The sequence below is a fragment of the Mobula hypostoma genome, chromosome 13, assembly GCF_963921235.1.
Source record: "Mobula hypostoma chromosome 13, sMobHyp1.1, whole genome shotgun sequence".
Lineage (NCBI taxonomy): Eukaryota > Metazoa > Chordata > Chondrichthyes > Myliobatiformes > Myliobatidae > Mobula > Mobula hypostoma.
This window is the reverse complement of record NC_086109.1, coordinates 82,479,197-82,500,609: the sequence shown is the minus strand read 5'-3', so window position 1 is coordinate 82,500,609 and position 21,413 is coordinate 82,479,197. Positions and strand designations below refer to the sequence as shown.

At 41.3% G+C, this 21,413-nt stretch overlaps 1 protein-coding gene across 1 annotated transcript; it reads left to right on the top strand.

Moving 5' to 3' along the window:
• Positions 1-293: 293 nt before the first annotated feature.
• Positions 294-21,135, top strand: mrpl46 (mitochondrial ribosomal protein L46). Its single transcript, XM_063066535.1, has 4 exons — positions 294-653; positions 11,742-11,940; positions 18,623-18,796; positions 19,256-21,135. Exons 1-4 carry the CDS (start codon positions 366-368, stop codon positions 19,516-19,518), a joined length of 924 nt encoding a protein of 307 aa, XP_062922605.1. The 5' UTR covers positions 294-365; the 3' UTR covers positions 19,519-21,135.
• Positions 21,136-21,413: the final 278 nt, after the last annotated feature.

Below are 21,413 nucleotides of genomic sequence, written 5' to 3'. Positions count from 1 at the left end.
TGGGAGGGGAAAGGGTGTAGCACGACAATGTCCTTATAAAGATACACCCTTTATTCTCAACAGTAACCCTTCGGTTGGAAACAAATTAAGAGAACTTTAATAATAATATTCTAATACGATTCTCCCTTTCTGAGGTAGCTGTGTTTAAAGTATTTGCTGAAAAATGACGCCCCCGCCCCTGTTGGTCCCGCTCAATACAGACTGTTCCAACGTTCATGGGGGGAGAGTTAATAATAGTTTCAGAAATGAAGCAGAATCGTTCTCGTTTGGTGTTTGTGAGACATCATTAAAGAGTCTCAGTTAAGATATATAAGTGCCGCAATGCGAGACAGTGCTAAAAGGGCGGAGGAACGATAAGTGTTTATATGCTGCTTCCCCCCCCCCACTACCACACATCTGGCAGTCGGAGAGCCGAGATGGCTGCACTTCGCCGACTCCCCGTGCTCGGAGGCCTCGCCAACCCCCGGCTTGGCCCCGCACTTCGGGCGGCGGCGGTGCGGGGATTGGTGGGGCGTTCCCCCGAGGGGAGCCGCGCTCCGGAGCCGGGGGCGAACGGTTGGCAACTCTGCGGCGCCGTGTGTCTGCAGCGGCCGGCTGTGGTGTCGCGGGAGATGAACCAGATGGAAAGCGCGTTCGCGCGGCTGCTGGAGCAGGTGGGTGTGAGCGCGGGCGCGGACACGCGCGACCTTGTGCGCGGAACGCGCGGCTTTTGGTAGTGGTGCGCACAGGTAAAGGTATGGACAGGGCGGGGGGAGGCGCTTCTCCGTTGGATTGAGGAAAGTCGTGCGTAAAACACTCTTGGGCACTGTTTTCCACAAGGTTATCCCAAAAGTTGTCTATTAAAACAAAGCTTTTGGGGGATCTGTGTGACTATGAAGAGACTAGCAATTGCAGCCCATTCCTAATTACTCTTGAGAAGGTGGTGTTGAGTGGCCGCCTTGAACTGCTGCTTACCTTCAGAATTAGATTTAGTATCACAGAGGTATATCATGAAACTTGTTGTTTATAGTATGGTGCATGACGTAAAACACTCAAGTTAAAATATCAGATCGCTTGGTATCGATGTGAACAGAAAAAGTTAATATTTCAGTTAAGTACCAGGTTTCCCCCGCCATCCGAGGGTAGAGCATTCCTATGAAACGGTTCGTAAGCCGAAATGTCGTAAAGCGAAGAGGCAATTACCATTTATTTATATGGGAAAATTCTGTGAGCGTTCGCAGACTCAAAAATAACCTACCAAATCATGCCAAATAACACCTAAAACCTAAAATAACAGTAACATATAGTAAAAGCAGGAATGGTATGATAAATACACAGGCTATATAAAGTAGAAATACTTTTCCACAATTATTACTGAACTGTTCTCCGTAGCGAAAATCTCACGCAAGTGCCATCGGTAGAAAATCTCACGCAAGCGCTGTTGGCAAAAACACGGCGCAAGCGCTCTCCAGTAACCTTTAAGCTATGAAGCTGCCAAATCATACCAAATAACACGTAAAAATACACAGCCAATATAAAGTAGAAATAATGCATGTACAGTGTAGTATCACTTACCGGAATTGGGAAGACAGTGCCGAGCACACTGATGATGGTGTGTTAGACTGAGTTGTCGCAGGTTGGGTGGTGCAGTGGCCCCCACCCTCCAGGCCACCGAGCGATACATTGCCGTGAAGCACGCAGGGGTCCAACGGTAACCGGAAGACACCCAGCACATCTTTAAGAAAAAAAATGAAACAAATATGCTAATTAATTAGGTGCTGCCTGGCACGTAATTGTCAGTCCAGATCAGTGCCGATCGCCGATTGCATCGCCTCTGATCTTGGCCGACAATTACGTGTGGGGCGGCACCTAATTAATTAGCATGTTTATTTCAGCTTTTTTCTTAAAGGTGTGCTGTGTGCCTCCCAGCTACCGTTGCATTCTCCGCGAATCGGTATCTGTCCGTGGCCTGGGGGTTGGGGTGGTGGAACACTGGGTTGTCATCTCGTCATCGTCTGTTTCCATTAGAGCAGGCAGGTCATCTTCTCCTATGACTGCCTGCCTCGATGTCGAAGGTCGAGGTTCGTCGTCTGCTGAGGCTGATGTGAAAGGCTTGCTTGACTGCTGAGCTTCGCGCATTTTTCTATCACACAGTTCTTTAATAAGGACTCAAACCATCCTGCAAATATCCCCTAAACCGACGTACCCTTTCAAAATTAAAGTCCTACTTTATCATTACTCATTCGGTTTTGATTGTTATCCTTCCAATTGCATCAGCTCTTCATCTATCAGATCTTGGTCATGGGATGCCAAAACCTCTTCAACATCATGTTCGTCAGCTTCCACAAGCCAAACTCACTTTGTCCTTACTTCGTTCACCACGATCGAAATGCTTAATTATGTCTAAGTGTAACACCCTTATGAGCTCTTTTATGCTTTTCCGATACCATAGAACTCATCTTGCTAATGACTGCTCAGTGCAACGCGTTTAAGCAATGCCGTTCCGAATCAGTGGGAGAGCGGCTGCTCGGAGTGCGCGCTGCCTTTTATCGCACGCTGATTTTTTATTGCGCGCTTTTTTTTCATAACAGTGAAAACACCTTCTAAAAGCGAAAACAGGATACTAATGTAGGTCTTTCATAACAGTGAGGTTTCGTAAAGCGAACTTTCAAAAAGCAGGGGACACCTGTAATCTATATTACAATCTGGAGGTTCCACTTATAGAAAGGTGTAAAGGCTTTCTTTGACAAAAGTCCGGATGAAAATTCTGAAAATAATTTCAGGGCTGACTTCATTATGTAACTATTCTTGGTTATTTGCCTAAGAAATGAGAAGGTTGCAAGGTGATCTGATTGGGACTTATAAAATTGTGAGGGATGATTTACAGAAGAGGCAGAGAGAAACTTATGCAACACACACATAATGCAGGAGGAACTCAGCAGGTCAGGCAGCATCTATGGAAATGAATAAACAGTCGATGTTTCGGACTGAATCTCTTCTTCAGGACTGAGAAGGAAGGGGGAAAAAATGCCAGGGTAAGAAGGTGGGGGCAGGGGCAGGAGGCTAGCTGGAAAGTAATAGGTGAAGCCGAGTGATGATTGAGGCTGGAGAAGAAGGAATCTCATGGGTGAGTATGTGGTCGAAGAGTTGGAGGGCTGCAGCTGGAACAAGAACTGCGGGAATAACGGTTGACATGGACTAGGTGAGCTGAAAGACCTGTTTTTGTGCTGTACTGGTCAATGACTATAAATAAATAAATAATTCAAAAGAGACTGCAGCTCCTTTCTTACTCCTATCATCATTCCCATATTCATTGGGGACAGACTTGCAGCATTTGGAACCAAAGTCAATGGGATGGCAATAAATTTCATGTCAAGATGGTGTGTGACTTGGCACATTGGCACATTCCCCACCTGCCTGAAATAGTGCTGTTGCTCTTGTCCATGATGGTATAACACATTGTTGGAGTGGTACGATTAAGCATTTGGAGTGTATTTTGCAGATGGTACACAGGTATTGTGTGCTGTCATGGAGGTTTAGGGTGTCTGATGGTGTTGTGGGGAGTTGGCTGCTTTGTTCTGAATAGTTATAGAGTCATGTAGCACAGAAACAGGCCCTGCAGCTCATCCATCTATATTAATCCTGTTTCCATCAAAGTGATCCCAAGCCTTCTATGCCTTGGTGATACAAATATTCTTAAGTTGAGCTGCTCAAGAGTTTTTGGAGCTGTATTTGCACAAGTGAGCATAGAGCATTTCTGCCTTGTAGATGCCCTTTATTGGGCATGGTGGCATCAGCACTGGAGGTGTATGGTCCTTATTTTGAATCTGGCCGGGTCCCAACCTGGACAGCAGCAGTATCTGTGTGGAAGAAAGGCCTGGCAATCTACTTCTGTATCTTACTACACAAGTCAACTCAAGTCACTTTTTATTGTCATTTTGACCATGACTGCTGGTACAGTACACAGTAAAAACGAGACAACGTTTTTCAGGACCATGGTGCTACATGAACTATACAAAACCCTAAGGATGACTGTAGAATTGCCATGAGTCGATGATGACTGGACGACACTCAACAGCAACAACAACAGATATCCTTTAAAGCACGATACACTACACTTTAGAAATGGTTAGAAACTGTGGGATGAATTTAAGTTACAGAGAAAGGTTGAACAAGTTAGGTCTTTATTCTTTGGAGCGTAGAAGGTTGAGAGGAGACTTGATAGAGGTGTTTAAAATTATGAGGGGGGTTGATAGAGTTAACGTGGATAGGCTTTTTCCATTGAGAGTGGGATAGATTCAAACAAGAGGACATGAGTTGAGAGTTAAAGGGCAAAAGTTTAGGAATAACATGAGGGAGAACTTCTTTACTCAGAGAGTGGTAGCTGTGTGGAACGAGCTTCCAGCAGAAGTGGTTGAGGCAGGTTCGATGTTGTCGTTTAAAGTTAAATTGGATAGATATATGGACAGGAAAGGAATGGAGGGTTATGGGCTGAGTGCAGGTCGGTGGGACTAGGTGAGAGTAAGACTAGAAGGGCTGAGATGGCCTGTTTCCGTGCTGTAATTGTTATATAGTTATATGAATGGGCTATCCTGTGAATAGAATAATTGAGCAAAATGGATATAAGCTCTCTGGAGTTCAGAAGGGGAGGTAATTTCATTGGGGGAAGGTTTGGAAGAGACTTTGCTGGATAGACACTGTGAATGTTTCCCATAGGTGGAGGAGTTGAATTGGGGCACGGTCTCAGGATAAGGGGTTAGTAATGTAAGAATAATATGTGGGGGGGGGGGGGAATTTCTTAGAAGGTTGTAAATCTTTAGAATTTTCAACCAGAGAGAGCTATAGAGGGTGAATCATTAATCTTTGAGCATAGGCTTATAATTCTTTTTAGGGGTGCATAATTTTTTCATTGGGATCAGGGAAGAAAGTACTGTTGACTTCAAATTGAGTATCACATCACTGAATGGCAAAAAATTCTGGGAGGTGATAAGATGTAGGATCTATCAAAGTAGGATTTCAAAACCATTTGGATGAAAGAGATATTAAGATTGAAAAGGGAGGGTGCTGGGACCAGAGGAGAGGGTCGGGTCAGTTCTTGCTGCTCCGTGACTTTTACTCCGCTCTGCGCTGTGCTGAGGCTGTGGCTTTGTGTTTGCAGAATTTACTCCGTTCTACGCTAAACTGAGGTTGAGGCTGTGTCCTGCTTCATGCTTCCTGTTCGAGGACTCACTTTTGCTCTAAGTGTTATTTGCTTACTTTCATTGTTTGTGTGATTTGTTTCTTTTCTTTCTCTGCACATTTGGGTGTTTGGTCTTTTTTTAATGAGTTCTTTTGGATTTCTTTGTTTTGTGGCTGTATGTAAGACAAACCTCAAGGCTGTATAGTGTAAACATACTTTGATAGTAAATGTACTTAACTTTGAACATATGGAAAGAAAACTCTGGCTGAATAAATTCCACTTATCTCAGTTCTAAATGGACACCCACTTATTCTAATGCTGTGCCATTGGATCCTAGAGTCTCCAGATAATGGCAACATTCTCTCCGCATCCACTGTACAGGCCTTTCAGTTTTCCATGGGTTTCATTGAGGTCCCATACCTCTCCCTTGTTATGCATTCTTCTGACTCTGTCAAGTACAGCCCTAGTACAGCTCCTTGTAAGTTTGTACAGCCCAAAATTTGTTCACTATATTCCAAACGCAACCAGTGTCTTATAAAGCCTCAGCAGTATATTCTTGCTTTTATATTCTAGTTCTCTTGAAATGAATGTTCATGTTGTATTTACCTTCTATATTTGTGAGACAGAAGTTTAGGGAAGGAATTACTATGTATTGCTTAAATTTGAGGACCAGTAAAGCTCTGAATTGTAGTGATACAGAGTTGCAAGTTGGCTGCAGCTTTTACTTAGATCAGGGGTTCCCATCTTGGGGTCCATGGACCCCTCGGTTAATAGTAAGGTTCCATGACATTAAAAATGTTTGGGAAGTCGATTTAGATTGTCTTAAATTGAAGTTCTTTATCTGCCCAGAACCCATCAGTGGTTAGGTAACTGTGATTGTATTCCTTTAAAAGTGTCAGGATATATGGCTATAGTATAAAATCCCTACCGTCTATTATAAACCAATAGACTCTCACAGCTACCTGGACTATACCTCGCTCACCCTGCTAGTTGTGAAAATGCTGTCCTCTTCTCTTAATTCCTCCGTCTCCGCGGCATCATCCCTCAGGATGTGGCTTTTCATTCATGTCCTCCTTTTTCAAAGAAAGATGCTTCCTTTCCTCCACCATCAAAGCTGCCCTCAACCGCATCTCTTTCATTTCACGCACATCTGCTCTCACCCCATCCTCCTGCCACGCTACCAGGGATAGGATTCCTCTTGTCCTCACCTACCACCCACCAGCCTCTGTGTCCAGCACATAATTCTCCGAAACCTCCGCCACTTCCAACTGGACCCCACCACCAAACACACCTTTCCCTCCCCTCCCACTTTTCGCTTTCTGCAGGGATCATTCCCTACGCAACTCCCTTGTTCATTCGTCCCTCCCCACTGATCTCCCTCCTGGCACTTACCTTGCAAGCAGAAAAAAGTGCTTCACCTGCCCCTACACCTCCTCGGTTACTACCATCCAGGGCCCCAAACAGTCCTTCCAGTTGAGGCAGCACTTCACTTATGAGTCTGTTGGGGTCATGTACTGTGTTCGGTGTTCCCGGTGTGGCCTCTTGTATATTGATGAGACCTGAAGTAGATTGGGAGACCACTTCGTTGAGCGTCTACACTCCATCTGCCAGAACAAGCGGAATCTCCCAGTGGTCACCCATTTTAATTCCACTTCCCATCCCCATTCCAATATGTCCATCCATAGCCTCCTCCACTGTTGGGATAAGGCCATCCTTAGGTTGGAGGAACACCTTGTATTTCGTTTAGGTAGCCTCCAACCTGATGGTATGAACATAGATTTCTCAAACTTCCAGTAATGGCTCCATTTCCCCCTGCCCCTTCACCATTTCCCATTCCCTTGTCCCTCTGTCATGTTATCCCCTTGCCCGCCATCGCCTCCCTCTGGTGCTTCTCCCCCCCCCCTTCTTTCTTCCATGGCCTTCTGTCTCTTTCACCAATCAACTTCCCAGCTCTTTGCTTCATCCCTCCCCCCAACTTTCAAATCTACTCCTGAGCTTTTTTTTCTCCAGTCCTGCCGAAGGGTTTTGGTCCAAAACGTCGACTGTACTTTTTTCCATTCATGCAGACTGGCCTGCTGAGTTCCTCCAGTATTTTGTGTGTGTTGCTCGAATTTCCAGCATCTGCACACTTTCTGTTATTTACAGTGGATGCTAAAGATTTAAAAGAAAACTGTTTAAAATGCTCACTAAGCCAGGCTGCATTCATGGAGAGAAGATCAAGAGCTGAGGTTTCAGCTCAATTAACCTTTTGTTAGCTTTGAAAATTGTTGGTATTGTTTTAAGAAAGTGCAGACAGAAATAAAGAGAGGAAATAAAGAACAATAGGTCTTTAGAGGGCAGATGAATGATGTCATAGCTTAGTTTAGTGTCAAATACACATTTGTATAGGTCCAATGAAAAACTTACTTGAAGCAACATCACAGGCACGTAACATCATATGAAAAACATTCACACGAGAAACATAAATTTTACACAATTTTTACAAAGAATGCAATTAGAATAAATATTTTAGTGCAAAGTAGTCATTGCATTGCTAAAGTGTGGTGATTGTGACATTAGTGGTTGGTTCAAAACGGAACGGTTGAAGGGACACACTTATTCTTGAACTAAGGGGCATGGGGCTTCAGGATTTTGTACCTTCTGCTCAATGGCTGTCCCTAATAGTGGGAAGTTTTGATGGACACTACCTTTGTGAATGCAGAAAGGTTATGTATTGGGAAGATGAGTTGGCAGTTTTAGAAAGGGTGGTTGTATCTAGAAGTGAAAGATGAAGGTGGTGAGAATATCAAATAAAAATATTGTGGTTATTATATCTAATTCTATTTAAGTTTTTCTTATTTTTACATGGTACATTTGTCAGTTGACCCAGTATTCAACGGTATAACTGATTATCTTGTCATAGTCACTAATGTTGAAAGAGTCTTGCTCTGTACAAGTTTGTGGATTTCCTACACTGCAGCGTTCATCATCGTCTTCATTATGTGCCATGTTGTATGACATAGGCAATCATGGTCTCATGACATGATTGTTCTTGGGAAATTGTTCATTTGAAGTGGTTTGCCATTGCTGCCTTCTGGGCAGTGTCTTTACAAGATGGCTGACCCCAGCCGTTATCAGTACTCTTCAGAGATGGTCTCCCTGGCGTTGGTGGTCACATAACCAAGACTTGTGATATGCACCAGCTGCACTTGTGATCATCCACTACCTGCTCCCGTGGCTCCATGTGACCCTGATCGGGGGCTAGGCAGGTGCAGGTGCTACACATTGCCAAAGCTGACCTGCAGGCTAGTGGAGGGAAGGATTGCCTTACACATCCCTTGGTAGAGATGTATCTCTGCCCCGCCACCCCAATTTCTACAGCATTGCGTAAGTTATTTGAGTTATTTGGCTGTAAATTACTCTTCAGAGTGTCCTGAGGTCAAGAAAGAAATAATATAGATGCAAGATCTCTTTCTTGCCCCCCCCCCCCTCCATTCAACACATTGCAATAGGTCTTTAGTTTAGAAGGCAGGTGAAGTTAAGTGATAGAAGAGACAATATGTTTAACCAGATGGTCTCTGTTAATGATCTTGGTTGTGAGATGAATTTTGTGTTCAACATTTGCTACGAATGTTGCTGCAGGAAGGATACTCTTTTATTGTGAGATCAAAGTTGCTACTTTCTTTCCAGTAATCTATAAATAACGTAAGATTCTTATCACAATAATAAAAACATTTACAAAGAGTAAAAATTCCAGTGGATACTGTATATGCACTTCACATAGTCACTAATTTACTTACACTCAGTTGCCACTTTATTAGGTACCCCCTGTACCTAATAAAGGGGCCACTGACTATATGTTTGTGGTCTGGTGTTGCTGGAGCCCTCTTCAAAATTCAATGTGTTGTGTATTCAGAGATGCTGTTCTGCACATTACTGTCGTTATGCATGGCGATTTGAGTTACTGTCGCTGTCCTGTCAGCATGAACCAGTCTGGCCATTCACCTCTGACCTCTCGCATTAACAAGGTGTCTTCACTTTAAGAACTGCCACTCACTGGATGTTTTTTTAAATTTTTTGCACCATTCTCTGTAAACTCTAGAGACTGTATGAAAATCCCAGGAGATCAGCAGTTTCTGAGAAACTCAAACCACCTTGCTGGGCATCAACAACCTTACCACAGTCCAAGTCACTTATTTCACACTTTTCCCCCATTCTGTTGTTTGGTCTGAGCAAAAACTGAACCTCTTGACCATGTCTGCATGCTTTTATGCGTTGAGTTGCTGTCACATGATTAGTTGATTAGATGTTTACATGAATGAACAGATGTACTGGTGTACCTAATAAAGTGGACACTGGGTGTATATAGTATAGTGTATCCTGTGGTGGAAAAATATTCATTCATAATGCTTAGTCACTAGCAAGTGACAAAATGATCTGAGCATCACCAACATAGTGCGTAGTGATCAGTCAAGACTCAAGACTCGACATTTACAAATAAACTTTTCTAAGCATGTTATAAGGCCGTGCTGCATTAAGTTCATCCTTATCTCTATTGAATTACTTGATCTCATGCGGAGTAGAAATCTGGATACTCTTATTGACAGCTGTGTCTTGGATGAGCAAGGAGTGAAAAGTAATTGGTACTGTTCGTGGTCCTGTAATCTCTGGCTTATGTATGTAGATACCACATTTACTGAGATAGGTTGCAATGGTGCGGCTTGATAATGAGCAGCAAGCAAAATGCTGAAGGAGCTCAGCAGGTCGGGTAGCATCTGTGGAAGGGAATGGACAGTTGATGATTTGTTAAGGCTCTTCATCCATATGTTCTTGTCCACCAGGTATTATGAATTGGGGAAGGGTCACTCAGTTCCTCGAGCCTGGTCTGCCACTTAATAAGACCATAAGACATAGGAGCTGAATAAGGCCATTCAGCTCATTGAGTTGCTATCTGTCTCAATCCTATTCTCCTGCCTTCTCCCTGTAATCTTTGACATCCTAACTAATCAAGAGTCTATCAACCTCTGCTTTCAATGTACCTAATGACTTGATCTCCACAGTCATCTATGTCAATGAATTCCACCGATTCACCAACCACTGGTTAAAGAAATTCCTCCTCATCTCTGTTCTAAAGGACATCCTTGTATTCTGAGGCTGTGCCCTCTGGTCCTAGATTCTGCCATTCTCTCCACATCCAGTCTATCTAGGCCTTTCAATACTTAGTAGATTTCAATGAGATTCTCACTCCACCCCGCCCCTCCCCATACTTCCATCAAGTACAGGCCCAGAGCCTTCAAATGTTCCCCATTTGTTCATCCCTTCATTCCAGGGATGATTATCATAAACCTCTGGAACCTCTCCAGTGTCAGAACAATGGTTTTAGATACGAGGCCCAAAACTGCTCACAACACTCCAAATGTGGGCTGACCAGTGCCCTATAAGTCTTATTGTTACATTCTCTCCATAAAATTATGGCAGATCTGACTGTAACCCCAATTATGCTTTCTGAAGGGTTATTAAGTTCGGTGAAGGGTCTTGACCTGAGCCATTGACTGTTATATTTTCCTCAACAGATGTTGCCTGACCCATGAAGTCCTCCAGATTTTGTTAGTTGCTCCAGATTCTATATCTGTAGTCACAAGTATATCTAGCTTGCAAATGATATATATATATTTAGCTGCATATCTGAAGAATATCAATGTGGGAGAGCAGCTAGTACATGTAACACAAATCATCGTGTCAAAGACTAAATTAATTATTTCTTATGATAACTGATTGCAGTAGCTGGAAATGTGCAGGCTCTGGATTTTGAACTTTGAGATTGAAATGGCAAGAGTCCTAGTCTAATCTTTTAATTGTGGCACTAGATTTAGAGGCTTTGTTTCATATGCCTGCTGCGGGTGACTGGTAGAACCTTCGGGAAGTTGATGGCGATGTGAAAAGAATAACATAGGATTATCCACATCTACCATCAAGCACTCATTTTTACTAAATGTATACTAATCCCATGTTTATTCTTTTAAAGGTTTTAAAGGTTTTTTCAAAGCTAATTTTGAAAATAAAAAAAGCTTTACAAACCATTTGATTAACATGAGATTAGTATAGGTTTACTTCCAAGGACCACAACCTTGTCCTAGGGTTTGGAGGCTTGCATCCCTCGATGACTCAGAGAGCTATGCTAGCTGGAGTCAGGGCCTTGTGCTTTGGCTCTTGGTAGGGTCACCCATGCAAAACAGGTCAAAGGGTAGAGGCCAGACCAAGAGTGGTCCACCTGTCCTCCAGGTTCGAGGGTTCATCTCAGAGCTAACAACCCTGACTTGTCAAAAAAAAATTGTAATGGAAACAGCAATGAAGGATCCTTCTATATCTGTGTGCAGCGATATAAAACAAACAGGGATGGAAGTCCTTCATTGCTGCCTTAAATACCAGCGGCATAATGAGCAGTAAATAAGTAATATAGGTTTAATAAAAATGGGTGCTTGATGGTTGTAGTGGATATGGTGGTCAGAAAAGCTTGTTTCTGTGTGGTATGACTCTGATACAATGGTGCATTTAGTTTGTTCTGCCTTCTCAAAATGCAAATGATCTCATTTATATTTTATAGATGGAGCTGGAGAAAAGCCTCTATTCTGATCATGAACTTCGAGTCTTTGAAGATGAAGAAAGGATTCAAAGAAGGCAGGCATATGATTATGATTCAGATGAAGAGGATGACGTTGGCCATGACATTGTGACTGGCCAGGATCTGGAGGATATGTGGGAACAGAAGTTCAGACAGTTCAAACCTGCTGATAGAGTACAAGGTTTTTGTCTTTCACTGCTTCATACCATTAGTGCTATGATGTGCTGCTTAGATACTGTGGTTCCTGACACCAATATGATTCAAAGCTTTTCATAAATCATAAGAAATGGATGCAGAAGTAAGCTATTTGACCCAATCTGCCTTCTCTGCCATTTAATAAGATTATGACTTTTTTAATATATATAACTTTCTTATACCAACCCTTGATTTCCTTATCAGGGGCTCCTGGGTTACAAATGAGTTGACTTTATGGAAGTCCAACTTTACCCAAATTCTCCCAAACTTCTTTAAAGATTTTTTTTCAGGCTAGTAATAATTAAAATGTTTCATGGTATTCATTAATAATTGAATACATTAAATTTCCAGATTTCTTCGCTTGCAGACCCCAGTCATTCAGATTAGCAACAACATCTCTATCAGCAGAGGTACACCAGAAGGTTGTGTGCTTAGCCCACTGCTCTACTCGGTTTATGCTTCTGACTGTGAGGCTGAGCACAACTCTAATGCCATATTTAAGTTTGCTAATGACACCACTGCCATTGACCGAATCTAAGGTGGTGATGAATCACTATACAGGTTTCCCCCACCATCCGAAGGCGGAGCGTTCCTATGAAATGGTTCGTAAGCCAAAATGTCGTAAAGCGAAGAAGCAATTACCATTTATTTATATGGGAAGATTTTGTGAGCGTTCGCAGACCCAAAAATAACCTACCAAATCATGCCAAATAACACGTAAAACCTAAAATAACAGTAACATATAGTAAAAGCAGGAATGATATGATAATTACTCAGCCTATATAAAGTAGAAATACTTCTCTACAACGATTGCCTGCACATCTCCGTAGTGAAAATCTCACGCAAGGGCTCTCGGCAGAAAATCTCACACAAGCGCTGTTGGCATAAATACGCTCTCCAGTAAACTATGAAGCTGCCAAATCATACCAAATAACACATAAAAATACACAGCCTATATAAAGTAGAAATAATGTATGTACAGTGTAGTATCTCTTACGGGAATTGGTTCAGCGCTGAGCACACTGATGATGGTGTGTTAGACTGAGTCGTCGCAGGTTGGGTGGTGCAGTGGCCCCCACCCTCCAGGCCGCCGACTGATACATTGCCGCGAAGCACGCAGGGGTAGCCGGGAGGCACACAGTACATCTTTAAGAAAAAAGCAGATATAAACATGCTAATTAATTAGGTGCTGCCCGGCACGTAAATGTCAGTGCAGATCAGAGGCGATTGCCGATTGCATCGGCACTGATCTGGGCCGACAATTACGTGCTAGGCAGCACCTAATTAATTAGCATGTTTATTTCGGCTTTTTTCTTAAAGATGTGCTGTGTGCCTCCCGGCTACTGCTGCATTCTCCACGAACCGGTACAGTATCTGTCCGGGGCCCGGGGGTTGGGGTGGTGGGACAAGGGGGTGTCATTTCATCGTCGATTGGGGCAGGCAGCTCATCTTCTCCTATGACTGCCTGCCTCAATGTTGAAGGTCGAGGTTCGTCGTCTGCTGTGGCTGATGTAGAAGGCTTGCTTGACTACTGAGCCTCGAGCATTTTTCTATCACACAGTTCTTTGTAAGGACTCAAAACATCCTGCAAATATCCCCTAAACCTACGTACCCTTTCAAAATTAAAGTCATACTTTATCATTGCAGTGAAAATCTCACGCAGTTCCTTCACGTTCAGTTCCTGGACGACTTCACTTTCACTACTGCATTCAGTTTCGATTGTTATCCTTTCCTCTTCCAATTGCATCAGCTCTTCATCTATCAGTTCTTGGTCATGGGATGCCAAAACCTCTTCAACGTCATCTTCGTCAGCTTCCACAAGCCAAACTCACTTTGTCCTTGCTTCGTTCACCACGATCGAAACGCTTAATTATGTCTGGTTTTACGCTAAGTGTAACACCCTTACGAGCTCTTTCAGGCTTTCCCGATACCATAGAACTCATCTTGCTAACGGCTGCTCAATGCAACATGTTTAAGCAATGCCGTTCCAAATCCGTGGGAGAGTGGCTGCTTGGGGTGCGCGCTGCCTTTCTTCGTAACAGTGAAAACACTTTCTGAAAGTGAAAGCAGGGTACCAATGTAGGTCTTTCGTAACAATGAGGTTTTGTAAAGCGAATGTTCGAAAAGTGGGGGACACCTGTATAGAAGGCAGATTGAAAATGTGGCTGAGTGGTGCGACAACAACCTCTCACTCAATGTCAGCAAGACCAAGGAGCTAGTTATTGACTTCAGGAGGGAGAAACTGGAGGTTCATGAGCCAGTCCTTATTGGGAAAACAGAGCTGGGAGGTTCAGCAACTTTAAATTCCTCGGTGTTATCCTTTCAGAGGATCTGTCCTGGGCCTAGCACATTAGTGCTATTATGAAGGAAGTATGGCAGTGCCTTCAGTTCCTTAGAGATTGCTGTAGATTTGGCATGAGATCTAAAACTTTGACAGATTTCTATGGATGTGTGGTGGAGAGTATATTGACTGGCTGCATCACGTCCTGTTATGAAAACACCAATGTGCTGAAAGGAAAATTCTCCAAAAAGTAGTGAATTGGGTCCAGACCATCATGAGTAAAGCCCTCCCCACCATTGAACACATCTGCATGGAATGCTGTAGCAGGAAAAAAAGCATCCATCATCAAGGACCTCCACCACTCAGACCATGCTCTCTTCTTGCTGCTACCATCAGGAGGAAGGTACAGGAATCTCAGGACCCACACCACTGGGTTTAAGAGCAGTTATTACCTCTCAGCCACGAGGCTCTTGAACCAGTGGTGATGACTTCACTTAATTTCACTTGTCCTATCTCTGAACTGTTCCCACACCCTGTGGACTCTTAACTTTCAAGCACTCTTCATCTCGTGTTCTCGATATTTATTGCTTGCTTATTTATTTATTATTTTGTATTTGTACGGTTTGTCTTTTGCACATTAATTCTATTATGTTTCTTGGATTTACTGAGTATGCCCACAAGAAAACAAATCTCAGGGTTGTACATGGTGACGTGTATGTACTTAGATAATAAACTTAACTTTGAATATTCCATTAGTTTAATTATAGGTAGTGTTAGGGTGACTACTTCTCTTGACACTGGTTTCATTAGCTGCTTTTACCTCTTTTTAATAGGTCAGTGAAACATCCAGCACATGGGAATTTATTCTTGGAATTTTTTGTGTTTCATTTTTATGTCTTTAATATGTTTTGGCTTACTTAACATTTTCAATTCATTAAATATGGCTTAGAATGTCATTGTCCTGACTTGAATCTCTTTAAAGCTTATTTGTATATTCAGATTTGTTTCACAACACAAATTAATCTTTCCTCAAAGAGCTGACAGATTTTTTACAATTGTTCCACTAGACCCATGTGGATTACTTTTATCTCCTCTTTGCAGAGAGAATGTAGTTCCCCTTAGTTCTAGTTATAGCCTTTTCAGGATATCTCAGAATAAAGCAGGAAGATTCAGGGCATTATTTTCCTGCACGGTTCAGTATTTGGCTTTGAACCCATACCTTGCTATTTCTGTAATTAAAAAGATGGCAGACGGGCAGTCTACTTGTTTTGGTAGGCTGAATTTTCAAAGTTCAAAGTAAATTTTATTATCAAAATACATATATGTTACCATATACAACCCTTGCAGACATACTCAGCAAATCTATAGAATAGTAATTATAACAGGATCATTGAAAGATCAAACAGAGTGCAAAAGATGACAAACTGAGCAAATGCAAATATAAATAAACAGCAATAAATAATGGGAGTATGAGATGAAGAGTCCTTAAAGTGAGATGATTAGTTGTAGCAACATTTCAATGATGGATGGATGGATGGATGTGTGTGTGTCTGTGTCTGTCATGCTTGAGGGGTAGTAACTGTGCTTGAACCTGGTCGTGTGAGTCCTGAAGCTCTTTTCCCTTCTACTTGATGGTAGCAGCGAGAAGAGAGCGTGACCTGGATGGTGGGGATCTTTGCTGGTGGTTGCTGCTTTCCTACGACAGCATTTCATGTAGATGTGCTCAATGGTGGGGAGGGCTTCACCCGTGATTTACTGGGCCAAACCCACTACCTTTTGCAGGATTTTCAGTTTAAAAACATTACTCTTTCCATACCAGGCTGTGATGCAGCCAGTCAATACACTCTTCACTACACATCTATAGAAGTTTGTCAAGGTTTTTCATGACATGCTGAATCTCTGCAGAATCCTAAGGAGAAGGAGGCACTGCCTTGCTTCCTTCACAATTGCACTTATGTACAATGGCAGTCTAACTGGGATTCAGCACAATGTGACTCCTTGCATTCACAAAGAAGTTGCATCTTGTTGAGATTGGTACATTTTAAACTGCTGCCTCACTAATCTTTTACATTAATCACTTTGGGGGAAAGGATTGCAGTGTTCTTAAATTTCATAAAGTTCTTAGTGGTATGTAGTTTTGAGCTGGAGCAACTAAAGGTCACTTTGTGGATCTGGGAACTCAGTTTAAGGTAATATTATGCATATTAAGTGACATGCATAAAAACAACAAAAGGCTGGAAATGCTCAGCAGATGAGGCAGAATCTGCGGAGAAAAGGTGGGGTGACTGGATCGAGAGAACTAAAGCAATGTCTATGATAGAATAGAGACTAAGAGAAAGAATGTCACAAGTGATAGAGATGCTGGCTGAGACGATAATAGAAAGAATAACTTGTTGATTGTAACTGTTCAGTCTGAAACTGGTTAAATTAGAAGGCTATGAATGTAACTAGAGGAGGAGAGGCAAAGTGGAATAAAACTGTCCTGAAACTGGAATTCTAAGCTGCCGAAATCTGAAGTGAGCGTAGAGAATTTTGGAAACAGATATCAAGCCCGGTAACGTCTATGGGGAAAGAAAAACAGAATTAACACGTTTTGATTTGGTCTTTCGTCAGAAAGGGCTAGTTAGAACAAAACTGATTATCTAAAATAGTTAAACAATGTTAAATCCTGACTGCTGCTCTGTGCTCAATCAGAGGTGCTTGAGTTGTGTTGGGCGTTTTTGGACTAATACAAGAAGTCAGGGGTAGATCAAAAGGAAGGAGAATTAGTGTGCCAGGTAATTTGAAGTTCGGAATCGCCTTTGTGGACTGGATATAAATGTTCAGTAAAGCAGTTAACCCAGGGTTGAGATCCTTTCGTGGATGTCTAGGCCGATCATGTCATCTCTTATAGCTGAATAGGGAGACATAATTGGAAATGGAAGAGTGAACCAGAATCTATCTTGAGAGGAGGGATTCCCTTGGGATGATGAATAGAGAGTTATCACCAATTTTTAAAAATTCCTCTTGCGTTCTTGGAATGTTTTTAATTTTATGTTCTGAATGATTGAATGGGAGTGAGAAAAGAATGTCAATATTACGGAGTACCCATGCAGGAAGAGATAAAGGATTCCAAGGTTTTGTGCAATTTCAAGAGAGACCTTTTATAATAGTTTCAGCATCTGAATGACAGGACAGGTAGATAAAGTGATAAATAATGTGGGACACTTGATTAGTTGGGACATAGAATATAAAAGTGTTAAAGTGATGCTTAAACTCAACAAGATGGCAGGTAGTTAACAGTCTGATTACCCCAGTACACAAGAAATTTGGCTATGGGAGAGGAAACAAGTGACTTGTCAGAATGTTGGCAGAATTTGAAGTTTAATTTTGATGAAAGATGGATGAGACTGGTGTTTGTGTTGGGGCAGGGGTCTGGATTGAGGGCTATTTTGCAGGTGAGCAAAGATGATTCTCTTTCCTGTAGCAGAGAGGTCACAAAGATAGAGCATAGATTGAAGGTAGTTAGAAAAAGATTGTTGAAATGATGATGGAGCTGTTAAAGATTCTCTTACTCAGTGGACAGTGAGAATCTGAACATGTGGGAGAAGCAAAAGCCTTCAGGACATTTTGAAAACTGCTTGGCCACAAGGCACTGCTTGCCCTAATGGCTCGAATGGGCTGGGAAGAAAGGGTTGGATGCAGTGCTAACTTTTTTTGAGTGAAAAATAGAGCCAGTAAATAACCGAGTGTTTTAAGAAGCAAAATAATGGTAGGCTCCTGCTCCTAACTATACCAGAGAATGTAAGTAGACTGCAAATTCAGACAACGTTTGTAATTGTGCTCAACAGCTGAGTTGACACCATTCCAAGTATTTGCACTGAATGACCACTTGAGGAAATTAGCAGAGTGTAGCCAGCATTTACAAAATTACTGCAGAGCAGCTAGATGTTGGAGAATGGTGGAAAAAGTGGTGAAGAATTGTAGATTTTTTAAACCCACCTTTATCCCTTCTGTCAGTAGAAATGATTATGCCGCACTTAGTAACTAAGCCAAATGTGAAGGCCAGGAGCTGGACTTGGTTGTCACACCATTGGGAACATTTAATAATTAGTGGGAGCTCATCCCCACTACCACACCCTTCCTCACTATGAAAACCTTAAGGAACCTGGGAGTGTAGGGAGAATAATATAGGATGAGAGATCTGGGCTGAGGGGTCTGTTTTCATACTGTATTACTGTGACTCTGAGAATCTCAGTTCCCAGAACTATCAATTATTTGTTTGTGATTATTTATTGCAAATAATTCTTTAATTGTGAAATATCCAATGTATATTGCTGAATCATTTCTTGAACAGTGTTGGTAATCAAATAATTTTTCAAAATGTGTATTTCTTCATATATTTTAGAAGCTGACAAGAAGAATGATAGATCAACGTTGAACAGACGATTGGATGAAAAGCTGCTGTTGTTAATAAAAGAAAAAGTAGGGGATGAAGAGATCTGGTTGCTACCACAGAGTTACTGGAAACCAGGGGAAACCATGAGGCAGACTGCAGAACGCACCTTGTCTACTGTGTCTGGTAATAGCTCTTTTGGTAGCTTTATATTCTTGTTAGAATAGTAGCATGGTAAAGCATAAGACGAAAAATGGATCAGCTATGATGAAATAAATGGCAGCACAGGCTCGATGGGCCATATGGCCTAATTCTGCCTCCATATCTTATGGTCTTGTAAGAAAAGAGCCAATCAATCCATTGTGCCTAAGCCTGCTATTTCCCAGTAAACCAGTAATAATATTTCTCTTCAGATATTTCTGAATATTATTGAATTTGTTTTCATTGTCCTTAGAGTGTATTTCATTTCACACCAATTTATAATGGGAAGTAAAGCTTCTTGTATCTTCTCTAATTCGTTTTTCAAAAAAAAATTACTGTTCCCTGTCATATTTAAGTTTGCTTCCTCTCAATTAAGATTCTTGCTAACTTTAGGATTTCACTTCTTGTTTCCTTCTCTCTCTCTCTCACCATCCCATTTTGTAGGAAATGAATTGCAAGCTGTTTTTCTGGGGAATGCTCCGTCCGGTTTCTGCAAATACAAATATCCCAAGGCTGTACGAACTCCTAGTAATGTTGGAGCCAAAGTATTTTTCTTTAAAGCCTTGCTGATAAATGGAGATCTTAAGACGAAAAAGAATGAAGACCACGTGTGGGTAACCAAGAGTGAGCTGAAAGACTACCTCAAACCAAATTACTTGAAGCAAGTTCAACGCTTTATCTTTGATAGCTCAGCAATAAATGTGTAGAAATATTATTTTGTTAAAGTAGAATCCTTCTGAACATTAAATTATAAATCTTGTGTCTCACTTTTTATTGTACTTTGTTGCGCTCTTGGTTCTTCACTTGAGTTTCAAAAATCTGACTTAGAATGTCCTGTTTTCAAACATTAGGTCCATTTTATTAACTTGTATATTTTTTGGAAAGCAGACTAAGCCAGATTTACTATCCAGACACAATGATCCCTGTGTTTAAACCATTTCAGGGTCAACAGCATTGCCAAGTGTCAGGAGCTGTATGAAGTCCAGGACAAGTAAAGATGGCAGTGGCATTAGTGAGGCAGATGGATTTTTTTATCGTAATCCAGTGGTTTAGTAATATTAATGACTGTTCCAGATGATTAATAATTCAAATTCCACAGCTGTTGTAGGAATTAAAATTTACTTTTCGGATTGCTGATCTGATAATTTAACCATTATATGACCACTGTACCCTTTGTGGATTTACACATGTGGAAATGAGTGACTATAGTATCCTTCAACTCAAAAATATATCAACCCTTTTGCTTAGCCAATTGAAAGTTTGGTACTGACTGTCCCAATTATGTCAAAGTAAGGATTGACAATCTTGGGAATGAAGATATAAACTTTTGGAGATGCTGAAATCTAGGGTATTGTTTCATTTCATCAGTTTGATTCCATCTCACACTGTCAGAGAACACTTCTATTATCAGTCATTGTCTACCAGACACTAGGCAGCAAAGTCAGAGCCTTTGGACAAATCGATGCCAATTTTAAACCGCGTATTATTTAACTGTTGTATTTGTTAAATATTTATCAGTGACAGTGAATTTTGCATTTAAATTTCTTTTCTCTTGGACGATGCAGATTATATATATTTTTCTGGATCTAGCCCAAGTTCAGTGCATGCCACAGTGTGCCAAGATCTTAATAACTTTATCTCATCGCATTTTATTGCAAGCTACTTTGGTTCATGGCCGCCTTCTGCTTAAATCTGCTTTGCTTTGTTTGAGGATTCACTCCACAAGTCATTTGTACTACCACATATAGTGACATTAATTATGTATTAAATAATTACACACATCATGCATTCTGTTTCAAGTCGCAAAATTTTTCTCTGTCAATTTATGTTACTTGGTTCAATGTTAAACAGTTACAAAGTCTAAATAACCTGGGCATGATTGGAACAAATAAAAATGAGGGAACCTTTGATTATCTTGTCCCAGAATCTTGCTAGTTCTTTCTGTTAATATCCTTTGTGTTCTCGACAATACTGTATCATGTTAAAATGTAAGTATTTTGCAGATCTGGTTGAATTTACCAATTGAATTGTTTTATTTGAACGTAATATTTTTACTGCTGTCTTAATACTGTCTCAAAATGCAATTTTTTTTCCTTGCCTATTGAAGCAGTTGTCAATACTTTCTGCTATAGTTTGCAGCTGGCTCATTTTACATTAAGTGGTCATGGAATGGAGGTCTCTTTATTTTGTACTAGATATTAGAGTTGTGTTCATACAGAATCTGAATTATCTGTGTTAATTTTCAGAAGATTTCCTACATTAGAAACATTGACTGCTCTTCTAATACATGTGGCTAAAATTTTTAATTTCTCAGTAAAACAGAATTTGTTATCTCTATCTTTTCCTGATCTCTTGAAGGTCAAAATCTGGATTACTAAGTCTGCATCACTTTTGCTATGAATAGCCAAAATATTTTGATTTGATGGTTTCTTCAAGAAGGAAAGAGGAAACTGAATGATTGGTTGCTACTACATAGTGGCGTTCAGAACAAAACCTTCTATTTTCATTGTTTTTAATTCTTGTGCAAAACCCACCTCTGATTCAAGATTCATTTATTGTCAAAGAATGTATAAATTGTTACAGGATTTCGAACCAAAGTTGA